The 20762-nt window shown below is 38.0% G+C and overlaps 1 protein-coding gene across 1 annotated transcript in view; it reads right to left on the bottom strand.

Annotated features, from left to right (window-relative positions):
• Positions 1-2690: 2690 nt before the first annotated feature.
• CD226 (CD226 molecule) overlaps positions 2691-20762 on the bottom strand; it is a 30476-nt gene continuing 12404 nt past the window's right edge. Inside the window, exons 3-6 of the mRNA XM_082333459.1 lie at positions 13968-14300; positions 7241-7352; positions 6316-6376; positions 2691-3595 (exon numbers count right to left, since the gene is read on the bottom strand). Of these exons, the coding sequence (XP_082189585.1) occupies positions 3470-3595; positions 6316-6376; positions 7241-7352; positions 13968-14300 (632 nt within the window). The 3' untranslated portion in view covers positions 2691-3469. The remainder of the gene's footprint in view (positions 3596-6315; positions 6377-7240; positions 7353-13967; positions 14301-20762) is intronic.

Genomic DNA, 20762 nt, shown 5'->3' on the forward strand with positions numbered 1-20762 from the left:
AATGTGGGAGTTTAGAGGAGTCCAGCTTCGTGTTCCTTGGTGGGTACAGCCCTTAAAGCAGGCTGAAATATTGTTTTACCCAAGATGCACAGCCAAGGGAGAGCAGAAGACAAGCAGAATGAGCAGTATCATGAATGTATTATAGAGTCAGAGAAGTTCTTTAAAGTAAAGGAACATATTTGAGGTGAATAAAGTAACAGGAGATATATGTTACTGTTCTAACTTTCACCTTCTTTCATAGACTGTCAGTTTAGTATTTGCCTTGTTGATCGAAGCTCTAGCAACTGCTTCTCCTACATTCAGAAGTCCCAGCAAAGACTGATTACAAATATTTTTTTCTCTGATTTCTTTTTTAAAAGAGATGTAAGTTTGCGCCCTTTAAAGACTTAGAAGTACTATTAATCATGGAATTTTCCGTTGAATATGGGACTTAAACACCTACCTTTTCACTCAGCATAAAAGATGAATTTTATTATTACAGAAAAGAAATCTGGTTTTATTTTTCTTAAAATCTCATAGATTCATTTTCCAGTTACACAGAGGGTAGCTACCCAGTGATTTGACTCAGTTTTTTTTAAGGAAGCATGCTTTATTATGTCTATTTCCTTTCAGCAAAGGTTTTAGGGCCTTAAAACAGCAAAAAAAAAAAAAAGACAGAATTATCTTACAGGTTAGATCATGTGCTGAGCTCATTGCTATCCATAGTTGTATCGTGTTCTTTGGTTGTTTTTTTCCCTCCCTCTTAACTATTTGTGCAAGCGGTACAGCATGAAATAGCACAATAATTGTTCAACATAAAATTTCCAAATTACAGCTGATGAAGTTCACTCAAAAGGAACTAAAGGTTTCCAAAAGAAAAAGGCAAATCTATGGAAAATATTGAAAATAAACAGCAATAAACAATAGTTTGTACTATTTTACCTGGAAAGTTTATTTACATAATCCTAACTCTGTCACAGCAAACAGGCTCTTTCTGGGTCCCATCCTGCCAGATTCATAAAATATTTAAAGAGTTTTAATATTACATTTCAAATTACACTTTTGGAAGTTTCTCTTGTGTGTAGCTTACTAGTTTTTAAGCTAATGAGAATATTTATAAGTTTTGGGTTGTTTTTGATTTTCATTTGTATCAGACTCATGTTCAGCTGCTGTTCACTGATATCTCCATGGTACAAAAATGAAGCTATTGTTCTGGATTTGTTTTCTGAAAAAAAAAAAAATATTGTTCTTATTATGCTATGTGTGATGTGATTTTCCCTGTGGACTATCCTGGTAGAAGTAATATGTCTATGGAATTTGAATTAAAATAGATTAAATACCTGCAAAGGTGTGCACTACAGATTTTTTTTTTCTTCCTCAAACCTCAAAAATAAGCAATTATTTTGAAAAGACAAGCTAAAAGTACCAAGGGAGGCAAGAAATAAGGGCATTACCAGAAATAATCAAAACAATCTGGTATTCCAGGTACTTAACCTCAACCTCTCCCCCTTTTTTACCATCAGGAAAGTAGGGGTGTATTTTGACTGTCTCTACAAGCAGTGAAACAATACCAACTTCTCAGCTTATGGATATTTCTGTATCAGGGTTCCAACGGAGAAGTTCAGTGTAATCAAATTCGTTACATTATCATTTTGGCATTTTAATATAAATGGGATCATCAAAGAAACAACCTGATGCTACAGGGTTTTATTTGTAATGCTGTGCACAACTTAGAATTATCTGCTATGATGACATTTGATAACTCAGGAAGTAAACCAACTTATTAATAGTACAGTTCTGTGTACCCTCATCAACTTCACATGCAAGCATTTATATATCCGAAAACCTTCAGTAAGTGAAAGAAAAAAACATGGCCCTTGCAATGTGTATGTGTCCTTGTTCAGGAATACACAAAACCAAAATGAGATATTTTCTAATGGTATATGACATTATAAACAATTTAAGTCTTCAGTGCTAAGTTGAAGGACTGTGTGGTTTAGGTTTTTAGATTTTTAGCTGAAGTGTAGGATAACCACACGACATTATTATTGCTCAAAGAGTTCAGAGAAGCCTTGTGTCCACATTATTCTCAGAAGAACTTAGACTCCTATTTTCGTGTGCACGTGAAGAAAGCTTTCCACTGGAGAAGGTTATGCAAAATGTGCTTTTCACTGTCAGGCTGTTGATGCTCCTTCCTAGCCAGCCAAGCAGAACCAGTAACTGATCTGTAGGTAGAGTCATGATGCCTCCCCCCAACCCCTTTCAAAAAAAAAAAACCCAACATATTCAGCAACACTTTTGCTAGCACTTCAAGAGAAAAGGGGAATCAAGCACAGGTGGGCCAGGCACACAGTTTGTAGTATGCAGACATATCAGCCGTCATGGTAACACCTTCATCTACTGGGATTTCGTCCTCAGTAATGCAGCAGATTGTAAAAGGCCAAAAGATGTGTAGATCCTAATTCTCAGGTCTGCCTTCTAGTTCTGTTTGTTTAAGGATTTTTTTTGTCTGTTTGTTCAATTTCTGTGTGGTTTCTTCTGTAGGTTTCAGCAGAATATATACATATGCACACATACAACTACGTATGTATGTGTATAGTTTTGTAAATGTTCTCAATCATGCTTTTTTCTGCTTTGCATCATTTATTCATGTATCTTCCATGTTCTCATTTATTTTTTGTGCAACTAAACCTTATAATAAATTATTATTAAATATAACCTGACAGTGACAGTCTTCATGTTTTGTTTTCTCCAGGGCATGGGGGGAGAGGTGGGGAGGAAGGAGGGAGGGAGGATAGCAGGGGCTACACTTATACTCCATCCCCAGATAGAAAGCGCTGAAATAAGTGTGGTGAATGGCAAGAAGCCTGTAAAACCACACAGCTGTCAGATAGCAAGCTTCTGTTCATACTTTTAAATCTAGGTTCAAGGACCCCTGATATATTTGCTTTTGTCAGCTGAATAGTACTATTTGCCCAGCAGCAAAATAACACCTCCTGTGTGGAAAATCATGGATATTTATTATTCTACAGAGCTCTCAATTTGAGATGCAAAAATTATGGACGTAGACAACATTGAGCACATTTTCTTTCTCACCCTGTCACATAGGCTTCTAAGACAAATAGATTTTTCAGACCAAATTAACTTTATGTAAACATATGCAGCTCCATTCTGCATATCAGAGCTGTTCTAAAATTCTAAGAGTACACCTACTGGGTAAAAATGTTTAAATTGCAGAGGTACAAATAATCTTTAATTCTACATATGAATCAAAGGATATGTTAATGCTGCAGGCTGCAATACAACACAGACACACCTGGTGTAACCTGGCCCAGGCTGGCTGTCCAGCCAACACAGACCAGGCAGTGCTCACCACAGCTAGGTTGACTTTCCACGTCTCACCAGCACAAAGAAAATAAAGTCTAAGCTGCAAATATAAGGCCTGCACTTTGGTTACTTCATTCTTAAGAAGGAATCTAAAGGTCTTTTCTTAGGTTTTTGTGAGACGTAAATTGCAGTTGACGTAAATCTCCTCTGTCTGCCTGAATGATGATTCTTCTCTTCTTTCTGTGTTCCATGTGCCATGAGAATTGAATCTTCCATACCTGTTAGAAGGCTAGAAGAACATTAAAAAAAAAAAAAAAAAGAAAAAGTTGAAGGACTTTTCTCAAAACAGCTACAACTTTCAAAAAGGAGAAAAATGGCAAATTTTCCTCCTATGCTGATTTATTATTGGGAAATATTCAACCATCAATCAAAATATTTTTTTGTCTTCTTGTTTTCTACTAATATATTTCAGGTTCAAGTCACATGAAAAAAGAACTTGCACGTTGAATATGTTTCCCAGCTGTCCCACATCAGGTGCCTGGTAAAGCACCAGTGGAATAACTCCCTCCCATCACATGCACACTTCAAGTACTGAAATAGTCTCCTATGTCAATCTTAAAACATGAATTACTCTAAAGGTATCGACTATGCTAAGAATTATTCATGTCATTAAGACAACTTAATGACAACTAGGGAGGTCCCAGATGAATGGAAGCTAGCAAATGTGACGCCCCTCTACAAGAAGGGTTGGAAGGAGGATCCCGGGAACTACAGACCTGTCAGCCTGACCTTGGTGACGGGGAAGGTCATGGAGCAGATCATCTTGAGTGCCATTACGCAGCAAGTGCGGGACAACTGGGGGATCAGGCCCAGCCAGCATGGGTTTATCAAAGGGAAATCCTGTTTCACTAACCTGGTCTCCTTCTATGACAAGGTGACCCGCTTAGTGGATGAGGGAAAGGGTGTGGATGTTGTCCACCAGGACTTTAGTAAGGCCTTTGACACTGTCTCCCACAGCATTCTCCTGGAGAAGCTGGCTGCTCACGGCTTGGATGGGTGCACTCTACACTGGGTTAAAAACTGGCTGGACGGCCAAGCCCAGAGAGTGATGGTAAATGGAGTCAAATCCAGTTGGCAGCCGGTCACGAGTGGTGTTCCCCAGGGCTCAGTGTTGGGGCCAGTTCTGTTCAACATCTTCATTGATGATCTGGATGAGGGGATTGAGTGCACCCTCAGGAATTTTGCAGATGACACCAAGCTGGGTGGAAGCGTTTATCTGCTGGAGAGGAGGAAGGACCTACAGAGGGATCTGGACAGGCTGGATCATTGGGCTGGGGCCAACTGTATGAGATTCAACAAGGCTGAGTGCTGGGTCCTGCGCTTCAGTCACAACAACCCCATGCAATGCTACAGGCTGGGGGAAGAGTGGCTGGAGAGCTGCCTGGCAGAAAAAGACCTGGGGGTGTTGGTTGACAGCTGCCTGAACATGAGCCAGCAGTGTGCTCAGGTGGCCAAGAGGGCCAATAGCATCCTGGCCTATATCAAGAATAGTGTGGCCAGCAGAACCAGGGAGGTGATAGTGCCCCTGTACTTGGCATTGGTGAGGCCGCACCTCGAGTCCTGTGTTCAGTTTTGGGCCCCTCACTACAAGAAGGACATCGAGGTGCTGGAGCATGTCCAAAGAAGGGCAACGAAGCTGGTGAAGGGTCTAGAGCACAAGTCTTATGAGGAGCGGCTGAGGGAGCTGGGGTTGTTTGGTCTGGAGAAGAGGAGGCTCACAGGAGACCTTATTGCTCTCTACAATTCCCTGAAAGGAGGTTGTAGCGAGGTGGGGGTCGGTCTCTTCTCCCTAGTAACGAGTGATAGGACGAGAGGAAACGGCCTCAAGCTGCGCCAGGGGAGGTTTAGGTTGGATATTAGGAAAAACTTCTTCACCAAAAGGGTGGTCAAGCATTGGAACAGGCTACCCAGGGGAGTGGTTCAGTCCCCATCCCTAGAGGTATTTAAAGAACGGATAGATGTGGTGCTCGAGGACATGGTATAGTGATGGACTCGACAGTGTTAGGTTAACAGTTGGACTTGATGATCTTAAGGGTCTTTTCCAACCTTGATGATTCTATGATTCTATGATTCTATGATTAATGTGATGGTGCCTTGGTTAACTGGCATGGGAGGAAAGATGGTTTCTGAAGCAAATGGCTAGTCCCTATCCTATAGTCACCCTAGGAAGAGCTTCATTCTAGTATGAACTGTGACCCAAGAGTCAGAATGAGAGAAATAGAAATCGAAAGACGTCAAAGGGTTTTGTAAAGACATATCTACAGTGGAACTCACTGTTGGATCATACAGAAGTGCCATCTGAGAGGAGACAGGTGGAAAGCTAGAGTCTCAGATACACTGTAAGAATGGGGTCATTTCCCTAAGCACCACATCACTTCATACCCCGACTTAGGGTATGAAGAGACAAGGCAGAAGCAGTGAAGTTGGTTTCTATCTTTCCACTTCTAAACTTCAGGTCTTGCATAGGATTATTAAGGGGGCAGGAAGAAAGACTGAGAGCTCCAGAACATTGATTATTACAATACCAAAAGAAAGGAGAAGCACTGAACCAGCTGTCCCAATGAATTATAATGAAGCTGAACTAGAAGAAATAGATAAAGACAAAGGGTTTCATGGGATACAATTTTTTGCCTCAGTTTTACAAGTAACGACTTGAGGAAAAAAGGTATTAACAATACACAAATAATATAAAAGCTAGCAAATTAAGAGAGCTAATTCGTTAATAATATGGAACACAGTTTGGCCTCTAAATGTAGCTGTAAAATATTAAAGAATATTAATTATAAAAAAGTGAATGGCAATAATCATACTTTAAAATATTCCATTTTTCCTGACTGTATAGTTTAAGATTAGACTATAAGATTCAAGGGATATAAAGATCAAATACAGAAGAGAATGATATTAAGAAATATGCAATGCAAAATAGAAGTAAGCTCCAGCTGATCTTACCTCGGTCTGAGTAGAGTACAAAGCTTTTGATAAGGCCTCTATGATCCTCTTCCTCTTCTTTCTGGTGACACACATTCAGTCAGAAAAACAATGGAGGGAACTGCACCTTGCATCATATTATAGTCCAAAATATCTAATTCCAGCATACAAGAGAGAATGCTGGTATTGCTTACTTTCCCACTGAAACCAGTAAGTACAATAAAAATCCAAGCAGTCTTTGCTCTGACTTGCAAATTGTAACATGCGTGAGATTAGCAGTGTTTCATAAAGGCCCAGACACAGATAAAAAGGCCTTTTGATTCAGGGGCAAATACAATAACATATTGCCAGCAAGTTCCAGCAGCTTCATATATTGTGGTAGGGGAAGAAATATTTTTTCTGCTCACTATTTCTTTTAATTGGAAGCAAAGATTCTGGATCGGGCCACTAGCATATATTTGGCAAGGAATACAGCAAACGTAGATAATGGTTTAAACTATTAATCTGGATCCAGCTGTGAGCAAATTTGGAACATAAAATCAAAAGACAAAAAATGCTAGAAGATGTGGAAAACCTCAAGATGTTACCTATCCTTCTCTATGCACAAGATAGGAACAGTCTATGCCTAGGCTTATGTTACTCCTGACAAATCACCTTTGACATGAAGTTTCAGCTAATACCACTGTAAGCATTTACCTGACCAAAGAACTTGAGTAAGCCATTTGGGTTTTTAATATGGAAAAAAGAGAACAAAAATTTGAAAACTTCACTTTTTTCATTGGCTATAGAACTGATTAGTTTTTTCAAATTTAAAATTTTGGCAAGAAAATTAAATTTTCAACTCTACCTTTTTTTTAACTGGTTCTGAGGGAGATAGTAGGATGAAATGTTAACACCTTCATACTCACCTGCCTCAGTATAGCAAGAAAATTGGTTCGTTACTTACTTTTTGTGATAAGCAGTGGTGATGCAGAAGATCAGTGGGAAAACTAACAGTAAGACAGCAGCAGAAATTCCTCCAGCTATGTAGATAATAAACCATTTGAGATCCCAAGTTGCTAAAATACAATTATAATAAATATGATTAGTAATTTGCATAAACCAACATGAACTTTTTATGACAAACTAAGCTGAAAATCAACAATTATGTAGAGACATTATTCCATGACAGCTCATGCGCAATATTGAGACCTCACAACCATTTCCTCATTTCTAAAATGCCTTTGTTATGCTGAACTAGCTCTTACAAAAGTTGTGTCTGGGATGACCAAACATGAGTGAACACAGCACAGTGGTATGAAAAAAACAGTGATGCCTTGTATAAACCTTTCCTATCTCCTTCCCTCCCCTGGTGAGAAAACAGTCCAACAGCATACATAAGTGACTTGATATATGAATAATAAAAGCACTCAGACTATCTAAGTGAATGTTTTTGGCATTGTAAAGGTTGTACCATAAGAGACACCTAACAATCATGTAATACTTCCATGAGCAACAAGACATTTTTCAGAGTACCAGGAAGATCATCTCAGTGCCCAAGAGGTTTTCTATTCAGTAGTGCATGGTTGTATCAGTTATTTTCTGCTTTAATTCAAAAGGAAACCTGTTCACTTTTTAACAGCATTTCCACAAAAATTTCTCCCATTGTGATTGCTTTTTTTTTATAACCCAGTACTGTACATGTTTAGATGATGGATGTCAGGAAACCTACCTTATTTGTTCTAGCCTAAAAAAAATTATTTATTTGAGAATTACAACCAAGGCAGGAAAAGTAACATTTATAGTAGCTCTGCTTAAAATATGTAGACTTCTTCACTATGGAGTCACATCCTCAAAAGAAGCTAAGGAGCAACATATAATGACTAAAGTGTAGAGACATCAAGATGATGGCTTCAAGGAATGAGTCAATATATTCTTATGGTACTCAAGATTGTGGAAAGGTAACGTAATATTATTCTCATTTTTTAGGTTAAAAAAGGTGGAGAAAAAAGAAGTTATATACTCACACAGGAAGTCCACAAGTCATACAGGAAGTCCACAACACAAAACCTTAGTTGAGTCAATGTGCATTTAAAACACTTGTGAATTTTTCTCATCACAATTCTGAACTTCGTTAGTGGTAGCATTAAAAAAAACGTGTTAAACCACAGAACTTCAAGTCAAATTTTTGCAGCTCATCACAGTGCCCTGCTTCTTGCTTCTCTGTTGCATCTCTGCACTAGCACTTGAGACTAATAGCACAAAAAGCAAGCAAACACAAACTATGTAATAAACACTTTGGTACACAGGGTATGGGTGGCTAGCAGCGTCAGCTACCAGGACACAGTGTCAGCTGTCAGGACACATCTTAGCCAAATGATCTTGCCAACTTCTTGGCCACAAACTTGTTTCTTGTCTTTCACATACAGACTAGCAATTCATTGGTGAACAGGGACTAAAAAACTGCCTTTAGGTTAGTCCCTCTTTAACGTTCTCACTGCGCAGAGGATAGTACCTGAAGATGAAACCACAGGTGCCCCAAAGAGCTTTCATTCTGGGTAGACAAGAAAGTTACATGCTCAGTTCATAGACAAAAGAAAACAATCAGTATCACTAATGATACTGAGCCATCACCAGATGACTTTTCTCTCCTGGATCAAAAAGGTTCACAGCTTCTTATCTGGCTATCGCGAATACCAGTTGAGACTTACTCAGGTACACCTCTTTAGTATTAATATGCTCATTGGAAAGGATAACAAAAAATACTGATCACAGAAGAGTCTTATCCTTGAATTCCAGTGTTATTTTACTGGAAAGAAAAAAGAAAGAAAATTCTCTCAGAAGTTTGTGCTGCTGAAGGCATATGAAACAATAGAGAAGGCTGCCTGATAACAAAAATTGATGTCTTTTGTATTATAATCGCATATGAAATCATTCTATTTCCAGCACACTTTCAACTGCTGTGTACTTAAAATGACAAGATGGTGCATATAGCTATGTCCAACTTCAGGAAAAATTATAATGTCTTTTTTTTCCAAGTGTTTAGCTACCCACCACAGAAAATCATTATCTGTGCCAGTGAGTACTTAAAGAAATAGGGAGAAAACATCCTGTAAGCAACAAAGAAATTTTAAGATTTTAGCTACTCTGTTAAAAGATCACGTGTTTAATTATCATCAAGGATGGGTGAATCTGGGTAGAGTTCCAGATTTCAGCAGCATCCCCACCCTTCAGTCTAAGCACTCCAGACCTCATTTTTCTTTTCCTGAAGTTTCACCTTCAGTTTTATCAGGTCAAGATAATAATCTCTGAGTTAATGAGTTTGAGAGCTGAGATTATCAGCTGTCAGTTACATTTGGGTGAGAAAAATAATTAGATTTTTTTTTTAGAAGAAACAACAACTCAAAGCCCTTTTGCCTTTTCTCATTTGAAGTGAGTAAAGCCTTCCTGAGGCATTTGGGTTTTTTAACTATACAAAACCTTTTGTAATTACTGACTTTAACATAACATTCAAGTTTTTGCAGAAACATGTCAGAGGCTCATCATGTGTCTCTTTAGTTCTTGTGTTCTCATCAAAGGTGATATGCTGACGGGAGGCTATTAAGTGTATTTTCAACATCAGTATTAGGCAATGTGTGTCTCTCTCCCCCATCTTCGTAGCCTTGGCATTTTCTCTGCAAGATTGTGAATTTTTTTGTGTGAAGGATTTTGACCTTCAGTGCACTGACATTCATTTTGAGGAGGAAACACTGATGGGCCAGGCAATTATTTGTTCTAACAAGAGATTTGAACTGCACTGTGAAGATCTTCATGTAGCTTGTCACATGCCTTGCTGGACTGGCACATATGGTATGCTAACTAAACATCACTGAAATAGTTTTGCCCACAACTGAAAGGCAGAAATCCAGCATGAATGCATTCATGCCCAGAGAAAGGTGGTTTGTTGAGTAGAGACCCACAGACATGGACTGATATCTTGTGTTCATACTGGATGAATTCATGAAGGAATAAGGGAAACAAATTTCACCCCTACCCTGATTCTCCTCAACCTCAACCGCAGCTTTATCTTCTCGCTGTTTTCTATGGCACAGAAGTACTGCTGTCTCCTCCCAGCTCAGAAGGACTGTATAATAACCCTCAATGACTGGACAAGTAGTCCCCTGCTTTTCATCTGGATGCTATGAAGATCATACTGGGTGTTACTGAAAGACATTTAAAGGACAATTTAAAGGCACAGTCAACATGGATTCACAAAGGGAAAGTCCTGTCTAACTAATTTGATATCCTTCTACAATAAGGTCACCCACCTAGTGGACGAAGGGAACAAATGCTGGATTCTTCACCTAGGATGGAGTAACGCCGAGCACAAGTATAAATTGGGAGAGGAGTGGCTGGAGAGCAGTCCTGCAGAAAGGGACTTGGGGGTGCTGGTCGACAGCAGGACAGCAGGCTCAATATGAGTCAGCAGCGTTCCCTGGCAGCCAAGGGGGCAAACCTCATCCTGGGGTCATCAAACACAGTATAACCAGCCCATGGAAAGAGGTGATTATCCCACTGTATTCAGCAGTGGTATGGCCTCACCTTGAGTACTGTGCGGGGTTCTGGGCCCCACAATTTAAGAAGGATATTAAGGTACTTGAATGCATCCAGAGGAGGGCAACAAAGCTGTTGAAAGGGCTAATACAAAGCATAATGCAATTCTGACCCCTAAACATACATTTAAATACAACCACCAACCATTTTTTCTGATCTAGTGGGAACACACAGGAACACAAAATGGTTCAATTTTCCTTTATCTGAGAGAGCTTGCTATCCCACTTTCTGCTAAAGCAAGAAAAGAACTTATTAAATCTTTCTAAAAATGGCTAGGTCTTCAAGATGGAATAAGCATTTCTTTTTCAACCTTTCTAATTTTTCTGTTCTTTCATACGACATCTCCCCTTCTTTCCCAGTTATCTACCAAAATAATGCATGGATTTTAAGTCTGCTTCCTTCCTTCAAAAACATGCTAAAAAAAAAAGAAATCTTATCAAAGGAAAATACATGGTAAGTAAAAATCAGAAATGGGTTCAGATGTGGAATCTGGTGACATGACCAATCTCCATATCAATAGAATTTTTAGAAGGAGAAATATGGTGAAGAACACATCAGAAATCAATCCAAAGTCTCTTGAACACATTATATAATTATGTAGTATTCAGCCTCCTATTTCTGTAAGTGTTGTCCAACAAAGGCTACACTACTTTACATACACATGTGGCTTTGTATGTTCCAGATTTTGAGGTCAAAAAAGATTTGCAGAAGACCTATTTCAGCTGGAAATTCCTGTTACTGAAAAACAACAATCACAATATTTAGTGGGATAGAGTAGACAAACTTAATGATATTGAATGGATCTCATGGTTTTATTTTCACTGATGTCTGAAAACGTTAAATGCAACATGCCAACTTCTACCGATACAACTGCAAGAATATCACAGGCTTTCCCAACACTTGAATACCTATTCCCCTCTCTCTCCCTTTTTTCTTCATAGAAATTCCATGCTGTTTCTCCTTGTAAAAACTATATTCACCTTTAGACAAGAAGCAAGTGGCTTCTTTCTACTGTACCACCTCTTCGAATCAGCAGGTTTGGAACTATTATCAGTTCTGCAAATAATCCTGTGCTCTTATATCTACCTCTTTTCACCCAAGATTCCTCCTCTTTAAAAATTCTTGACATCTTCTCAATGACAGCTTCTCAAAAAAAAAAAGAAAAAAATAGTTTCTTATCTTTCCTCTTACTCTCTCTCAACATAAACAGAGTTTCCCCTGTTACTGTTTACACTGCAGCTATTCTCCCAGCTCCTAGACTCCGCATTTCAAAATATCTTTGGAACTGCGCAAAGAGAGAAGATTTGCAGTACCCATGCAGAATCACACCAACAGACTAAAAACGTTAGAAGAGTTTGGTAGAAAATCCAAGCTAGAGTGTGGCTTAGCTGTAATGCTAAGCCAAAGAAAATGAAATTATTGTACTGATAGAACATACACAAAAAAAAAGCATAGCAAGTTTCTTTCACCACTTGGTTTATTCAAGCCACAGCTGTTGCATCAGAGTAAGTCATGCATGAGGTTGTGAGAGACTTCACCGGCTATACCACAGGGTGCAGTGGGAGCTGATGCCTGGCCTGTCGCTTCTTTCCCCTTAGTGTTTCTCCATATCTCACTGGAAATATTAATTGCATGTTATGAAACAGCTCCAAACATTAAAGAGAAATAATTGGAAATCCTTGACACTTCTCTTCCTTTGGAATTAATGAAAATTAAACAAAATGCACTTTGTAATATGGAGTGAGGGCTTAAAAGGGACACAATGGGGTGTTTTCTGAATCATACTGTACTTCAGCTTCTTCAATGGTTTCAGACCTTTTTTTCTCCAATAAACAGGTATAACTATGCTGGCATTGTTAGAATTAAAAATGATAAATAAGATTTGTTTCAAGAGCAAAAGAACTCTTTTTATAGAGAAGAAATAGTTTGTGTACGGAGGACTGATAATTCTTAAGGTTATTGTATGTTTTGCAACTCATATGCTTTCATTTTAGTATGAGAAGCACTGCACTTGAAGTAAACACAAAATATTTCTATTGCTCTACAATTTGGATATGTTTGATTCTATTAATATAGTCAACATTTTGAAATTTGAATATTTAAAATTGCCAGAGGTGAGAGGAATTTTTCTCCTGATACTCTTTTTCTTTTCATCACATTCTGCTCAATTTCATGGACTTTTATGGTCAAGTATTCAGAGTAAAGCAGGTCAGCATTTTTTTCCTGAGCACATTCACCACTTCTCAACAACAATGTCACAGACCACACATATTCTGAAGTTTCATACCCCATGCCACAGCTCTTAGTACTGTCAAAGAGAGGCCTACAAACACTTATTTGTTACCAGGAACAAAAACAGTACCCTCAAAAGATTACGTAGAGCTGGACTGAATGCTGCGACAGGAGAAGGACTGGGGTGGTACAAGAACCACCTCTTCAAAATGCATGCTATAGAGAAGAACTAAAACTAATTTTTTTTTCAGTCATAACAGAAAATAGAAGTAAAGGTGGGATTCAGCCCACAGTTTGAAAAATCTTGTTTTAAGTGTCTACATATGGAGACCTAAGCTCCCATTATAATCAAACTGTGACAAGAGTCACAGCAAAACCTAGAGAGCTTCTCAGCTCCCCCTAAAGAACCTCCTTACATGAATAAGGTAGAGGCCATTTTACAAATGTTTATATTTTCAAATTAGAGTGTGCTCTTTGCCTTCGTTGGAGGATAGGTCTCTTCCCCGGGACCCTGCGGTGCACTGTGCTAATGGGGAATTCCCCTCGTGGCTTCTTTGGGAGAATGGCCACCTCTCTGTGCAAGCTCAGGCAGTTTCTCCTCTTCCAAAGCAACTCCTTCCTAGCATCAAACCAGTTTCTCACAAACAGGTCTAAAGTCCTATAAAGAGATCAGACAAACTTAAAACCAGCTTCTTTCTGTGGAAACAAGATTAAGTGTTAACTTTGCTATCTTTTACATGCTGCTAATTGGAATGTGGTATTTAAATAAATCGTCACTTGTTAGTGAAGAGTTATTTTATATGGGTAAAAGTGTTAATACCTCAGAACGTCCTATTGTAAAAACATTTACTACTTCTTCCTTTACTTACCAGCCACAGTAAAACTCATCACATAGGTTTTGTTTCTTCCAGTAGCTACGCAGCGGTACGTTGCAAAGTCAGAGGCGGTAATGTTTTGAATGATGATCATCGAGTTTGCCTGATCAGAGCAATCCACCAGTGTACGCTCTTTGAAATCTGAACCAAGGCTTTGCTCTCCTGATGAGCTGCACAGAGCAATGGTATCTACCTGATCTGCTTTAATCCTTTCCCACATCACTTGCTGGACCGAATCTCCAATTTTATAGGGGCAAGTAAAAGTGACATTTCCTCCTGGCTCGGTAAACACAGGATTATTTTGTTTCTCAGATACTTCAAAAGCATCTGTTGAAAAACACAAAAAAAACCAACAAAAAACTGCTTATATTTCTTTCAAGGGAAGTTTAGTATCAGCAATTCCTGTATGTCAAATATTAATGAAATTGACTTACAGCAGAGATACTCAAATTATTTGAAATATTGAAAAATATCATTTATACCTATCGATGACTATATTTTTTGCACGTTTAGACAAAACAGTCTTTATGGAACTGTGAGGTTGCAATGACATGGCAAGAAGGCTACTGCTCTACATTTTGAGTACATTAATGTTTTATTAACCATTTCACCAAATATTCAGCAGCAAAAATTATGGGGCCAATCTAATTAAATTTGTGATAGACTTGTTCTGCTTTCACACTTATTATAAAAGAAAATGGTTTGATGTGACCCTCAGGATGTGCGTTAGTAAATTATGTTACAAGACATTCCAGCCTATGAATTACAATTGTCCCGTTCCCAAACCTCACCACTTAAAAAATTTCTTAACTCTTCATATACTCTAGTTGGGAAAAACCTGTGTGATAGTCAGGCTGTGGTATGAACAGAGACTTCCAGACAAATTCAAGCCACAAATAAACCATAGATATATAACATCTTAAATAATTTTGACTGAAATTCCCCTGCTTTGAGTTATTGCTTTTAGTAATAGAATTCACCGTTTACAAATCAAGAAAAAAAATTTTTAAGTCTTCAATAGAAAGATTGTCAATGTTTCTGATATTCAGAGCATTCAATAGCCATTTGGTTTCTAAAGTCGGCTTTGTAATGCATATATTCATAAATTAGGACTAACACTGTCATCTTTTTTAAGACTTTAGTGTTGAAAAAGATTAATGTTCAGACTGCTTTTCCTACACTGTAAAAGGACTGATCTTTCAAGCTGTTCAATGAATTTCTTTTTTTATTAGATGTTTTTATGTCACAAAATGTCACTAGTATATATTTTTAATGTGTTTACCTCTATGTATTGTAACAACTGGAAGCAAAGACAGAAAATTAAAAATGCATAGGAAAAATGACAGTCATTAAATGCACCAAAATCTATTTAAAAAAAAAGCGTTTTAAAATGAAGCTGTAGCCAGATTCATGGCATGGGATGGTTGCAGTAGCACACTGAGTGGAACAGGATACACTGTAGGACTGAGCTAGATTTAGATCCTCCTTGATATAACATTTTTATCAAAAATCTAGGGGGAAAATGCTGGTAAACTGTATTGCTTTGGATGCTGGTAGTGCCACAGTTGTCAAAATCATAGGTACTGGAGAAATCATCAATACAGGGTGGCCTACCTCACCTCCTAAGTTAGGTGCAAAGAGTAATAGGATTTCATGTGGGCGAGTACACTACCCTAAATCTAGGAATAAGTGATTCCGTTCATGTTGACAGGATGGAAACTTCATTGTGGAAGTCTGTGACTTCCGAGACTTGTGCAATCTCTGTGAAATGGTGAATGACAAGTCTAGCCTGCAATTTTTTATCAATGGAACACAGCACAGAAAAATTACATTTCCTCTGCCTTTGGAGACCAGAAGTATGATTAAAACATTGAAATGCTGAAAGACAAAATGAACTGTGTCTAATGAGTTTACCTAAAAAAAATTAATGAAGAACTTGAAGATCCATGTAGACTGCAATCAAGGAGACAGAAAGTTAATGACAGACAAGGACAGAAGAGAGATAAATTCACTAAACTAAACACAAGGTACAACACAGTGAAGCTAATTAACTCCTTGGACAGCTTGCCAAAGGCAGCTAATTTTCTATTACTGAAGATGACTGCCAAGGCTAGATAATCATTTAAGATATCATGCTAGTTCCAGCAAGAATTTATTCACGGAAGTCAAAGTCTTATTCAAATCAGACTACTATGATGGGACTCTACACTTGCAAAAGATGTTCCTTGTAGTGCAGTGCCTCAAAAGTTACTACACTAGAAAAGGTAATTTTTTTTTTTTTTATATCTAGCAGATTCAGGTCTGCAGATTCAGATCTGTTAGGGAAGAGGGGTAAATCAAAAGGTAATTGAAACCAATTCTTTCTCTTGCCCATCATATTCTTACAGGTCAGATCCTTTCCTCCTGTCCCACTTTCCAGACCATTAACTTCCAGCAGCAGCCTGCTTTACAATAAAGCACATATTCTTCCCTGAGAAGTCTTGTCTTCTTCACTGAGCAGTCTTTGCTGTCTTCTTCTGCTATGAGCAAGCCCTACTGCTACCCACACTCTCCTTAGGAGTCTTGAAGTCTCCCCATCTGCTCCTGGGTCCATCCTTGCTGTCCTATTCATTTCATGCCAATGATACTCTGAACTCCAGGTGTTTCTGCTATCTAAACATGCTTATTAGGGAAATTATGTGCATGATGATGATACCTTCCACCTTCCAGAGGATTCCCACCTGACCCAAAGGGCAGCAACCAGGACTGTATAAAAAACAGGCTTCTTGCCTGCTGCCCTGCTGTACATTTGCTAGAAAAATATACATTATACATATGGTGAACTGTAAAAATGAAGATAAAACATTTTCCACCAAAATAATGAAAGTCCCTTCTGTCTTAAAACTTATTAGTTAACTTTGTATGTTATGTTTGCCAAACAATATATCACCGTTTCCCAACAATATATAATACTACAAGGTACTGTAGTATACTGTAGCAGGTACATTAGAAAGTGAAGGTTGCCTTGCAACTTCAGTGAAGAATTGCCAGGTACAAATCTTGATATATTTGTGTAATTTGCTGGTATACAAATAATAAATAATATGTTAATAGTGAGAACTATGTACAAACAGCCAAATTAAAATAGTAACAGTTTTGAGATTCTTGTCTGCTGTACATTCTATCATAACCATTTTCAAACACAGATATCATGACACATTTTATTTTTTTGTATTACATGTGTATTTTACTTGACAGTATGCAGAAACATTCAGGCATTTTTACTCTTGATGAAAGATGTATATCACTCCCCTTCTTACTGTATGATACCGTGCACAACTTAAATGACTATGTAACGCACAAGCAGTAGAAAATCAGGCCTACATAGTTCTAATTAAATCTTCCAAGTACACTAAAGTGTTCCAGGCTTTTGTTTTAAGCAATTGTCCCATTTTATTTTGACACCAGCATCAGCACAGTTCTTTCATCCTCCCTCTCCTCTGTTCAATCACTTTCTTTATTTAGCACCTTTCTGAACACAGTTTCTTTGCTTTCAGCCTGGTACGCGTGGGATGAGAACCTCCCATTCTGAGAAATACTTCTGAGGGGAAAAAAGCATGCCCACATACCTTCACCGCCTCACACGCACAACCCAAGGTGAAACACCATGCGTTAACATTTCAGAAATGCTAAAAAAAATGTATCATTGCATCTGATAAAAATAGACTTCCCCTGCCCGCTGCTCATTTTGGCCACTGTTGGCTGCTCTGCCATGGCCATGTCGTCTCTCCTCCTGGACAGAAAGTAGGAGGAGGTGACAGCACTCACGGTAGGTGCATTTGCCTCTGCTTAGTAAAGAAGTGTTCTGTGTTTGATATACTGCCCACATCTCTTTTGGCAGGAAGTTATCTCATCGTATTTTGCAGTTATACATATTTCTATCTTCTTTAGGGCTATTAGACATTTAAAGGAGAAAAAATGTAAGCTTTCAGATTTTTAAAAGCATAATATTTCAATGTTTTTCTTGGAAAGCAAATCTCAGAAATATAGAGGTATAAAAGAACGCAAACCAGCTTCCCAGGACTTAAAGGATCAAGCAACTAAACCAAAATTCTGCAGCAGGGAAATTGATGAAGTTAAGAAATTCCTTTTGGAGGGAAAAAAAAAAAAAAAGGTATAATCTTTTTTTCTTTCCCCCCCCTGCCCTTGCTACAAGCAATTAAAAGTCAAAATAAATATTATGTAAATGTTTGGTTCCCATTTTTTGGGTAGAGATTTTCAGACTTTCTACTTTTTGGTTCCTGTCCTATGCACTTCAATTATTCTTTTTGTTCTTTTGGTCTCCGATAGGATTAGCTGTTTTTTTTTTCATTCAAAGGAAAGTTGCTTAGATACCTGTACTTGTTTTCAGCTAGTTTATTCATTTTTAAAGTCAGTGTATACGACAATTTAATTATTTTACACTGCAGGTTTCACTAGTCCCATATTTATAATTTTACACAAGGTTCCAGAGTTTCACTCTGGACTACACATAAATGTCATGCATTCCTCCTGGTTTAAAACCACATATAAAGGAAAAAATATTCATATTTCAACATCAGTTCTGCAACTTCAGAAAGGCAAAATTCAGCACAGTAAAATAAAATGCATTGAAACACTCTTCTGCCTTAGCATGTTTCCACGTCTCCGTTCAGGCTTAAATCTTAGCAGAGGTTAAGTACTACCAGAGCTGGTTTTATACAAAGGGAGTTACATCAGCTGCTGCAGACAAGGGCATACACTGCTGAGTAACAAATGTGGGGAGTCGCACCCCATGCTCAGCCATCCCAGCACACAGACATTTTCCATGTGCTCCCAGGTACCACAAGGTCAGGACAAGGTCATACTGCTCAGACTGATGGTAATGGAGGTACCTTCAAAGTAGCTACCCTTAGTAAGTAATGCTCTCCATTAGAAATAACTAATTACCTTGGCAGATTTTTCAAAACTGCAATGCTAACTTAGCTCTACAGCAGAGATGGGTTCCCACTTGGTTTGCTGAAGTTCTGCATACAAATACAACCTTCTTCCTCTGCTTATAATAAGAAGTGACAAAATAAATTGCAGATGAAAACAAGGCTTAAAAGTTTATGAAGATGAACTTTCTCCTGGGCTCTTCTTTTCACCAAGAAAATCAACTTTCAGATGAGAAAATACTTCAAGAGTTACCCCTTCGCCCTTCTTGAGTAGGCTAAATATGGAATTATATTTAGCTCCCAAACTAATGACTTCCAACTGTTTAGCACCTAGCACACAATTTTCTTGAGTTTCTAAAAAAATGGGGTTTTGCCCTTTTTTGGATGAGACAGGGAAACATGGATACATAGCTATTAAATAAATTGGAACAGTAAAGATCTTAATCTCTAATGAGCTACTGACACCAGTTCTACAATCAGACTCAGAAACCAGCAGTAGTGCAGTATTTGAAAAGGGTGTATTTTTCTAATAGCAACTATTTGGATCATAAAAGTTAAAATGAAAGTATGTATACTCCTATACCCTTAAAACACCCCTTTAAATATATATTAAATTATATTGTGACAATTTGGTGAATCTTTCTGTACCAATTATTAATTCTGCATGATATTATAAACACTTAGCACACAATTGTAATTTACCTGCCAATTCCAGTTTGTTTATGTGTATTCCATTACTCTTTGTTGTTATTTTATTCTTTTAAGTTGAACTTTAGTTACCTAGAGTGCAAGGAAAAGGAGAAGCCAAAGAGAGGGAGAGATAAGAGTACAGTGCTAATAAGAGTGAGAAAATCATCCTCTCTTCAGGTATAAACATTCATGAACTTCTAGCAAGGAGTATTTGGTTGTTGGGGAAGAAGTCATCTGATAAAAGCATATAATGTACTATGTCAGGATTCACCTGCAGGAGAGTCTTGAAGATGTAAGAGATCAGAATTTCAAATTTTTGTCCTCTCCAGGAATTTCATTAGTTCAGGATGAAAGGAATTTAACAGCAATAAGAGTTCAATGAGCAGACAGAAGGAGTGACACAGGATACTCTGCTCAGCCTTCACTTATTGTTAATGATCCATATTGTCTCACAGTAGATGAAGAGAAATGCTGTACTGAGAAACTGTATGTAACAGCATACGTGCGTGCGTGCGTGCGTGTGTGTGTGTGTGCATTTTTGCCTACCTGCTCATGTGTTCTAGAAGGCTCCTGGAAGGGAAGAGAAAGGGTGTGAAAAATCAAACTGGCTCCTTAAGACAACTGTTGAACCAGTGTTTCTCAGAAGGGAAAGCCAAGGGTGCCAAGGTGATGGAAAGGATACACACCCATGCTACCCAGACCTAGAAGCATTATAACGCCCAGGAGTGCAGCATGAAGATGCACTGTGGGGAATTGCTGCCATGCATCTCAGATCCTAGTTATTACTTTTAATGGATTGTTTTATGGACTGAAAATATATTGGAGAAGAAGGAAAGATGCAGTTTATTTCATAATAAGTTTGTTATGCAGCTTGGCAGCAGGTAAGAAAATGGAAGAAATCAATGTATCATCAGTATTTTTTACTGAATGTTTCCTTTCCATTTCTTTTTGTCCTTGTTAAGTTATAAATTATATTCCTGTCTGTCAGGCCAGATAAAAGAAAGGTTCATCATTAGTAATATAAGCAGCAAAAAGATGTTCTGCAGATGGGAAAATTTCAGAATTTAAAATAATAACAACTTCTTAGTGATTGCCTTTAGAGTATTTGGAAGTTTAACTATCTGAATCTGTAATTCCTTTTACCCTCTGCTTTTCACCTACCTCT

Source organism: Platalea leucorodia (assembly GCF_965183815.1).
Source record: "Platalea leucorodia genome assembly, chromosome: 1".
Taxonomy (NCBI): domain Eukaryota; kingdom Metazoa; phylum Chordata; class Aves; order Pelecaniformes; family Threskiornithidae; genus Platalea; species Platalea leucorodia.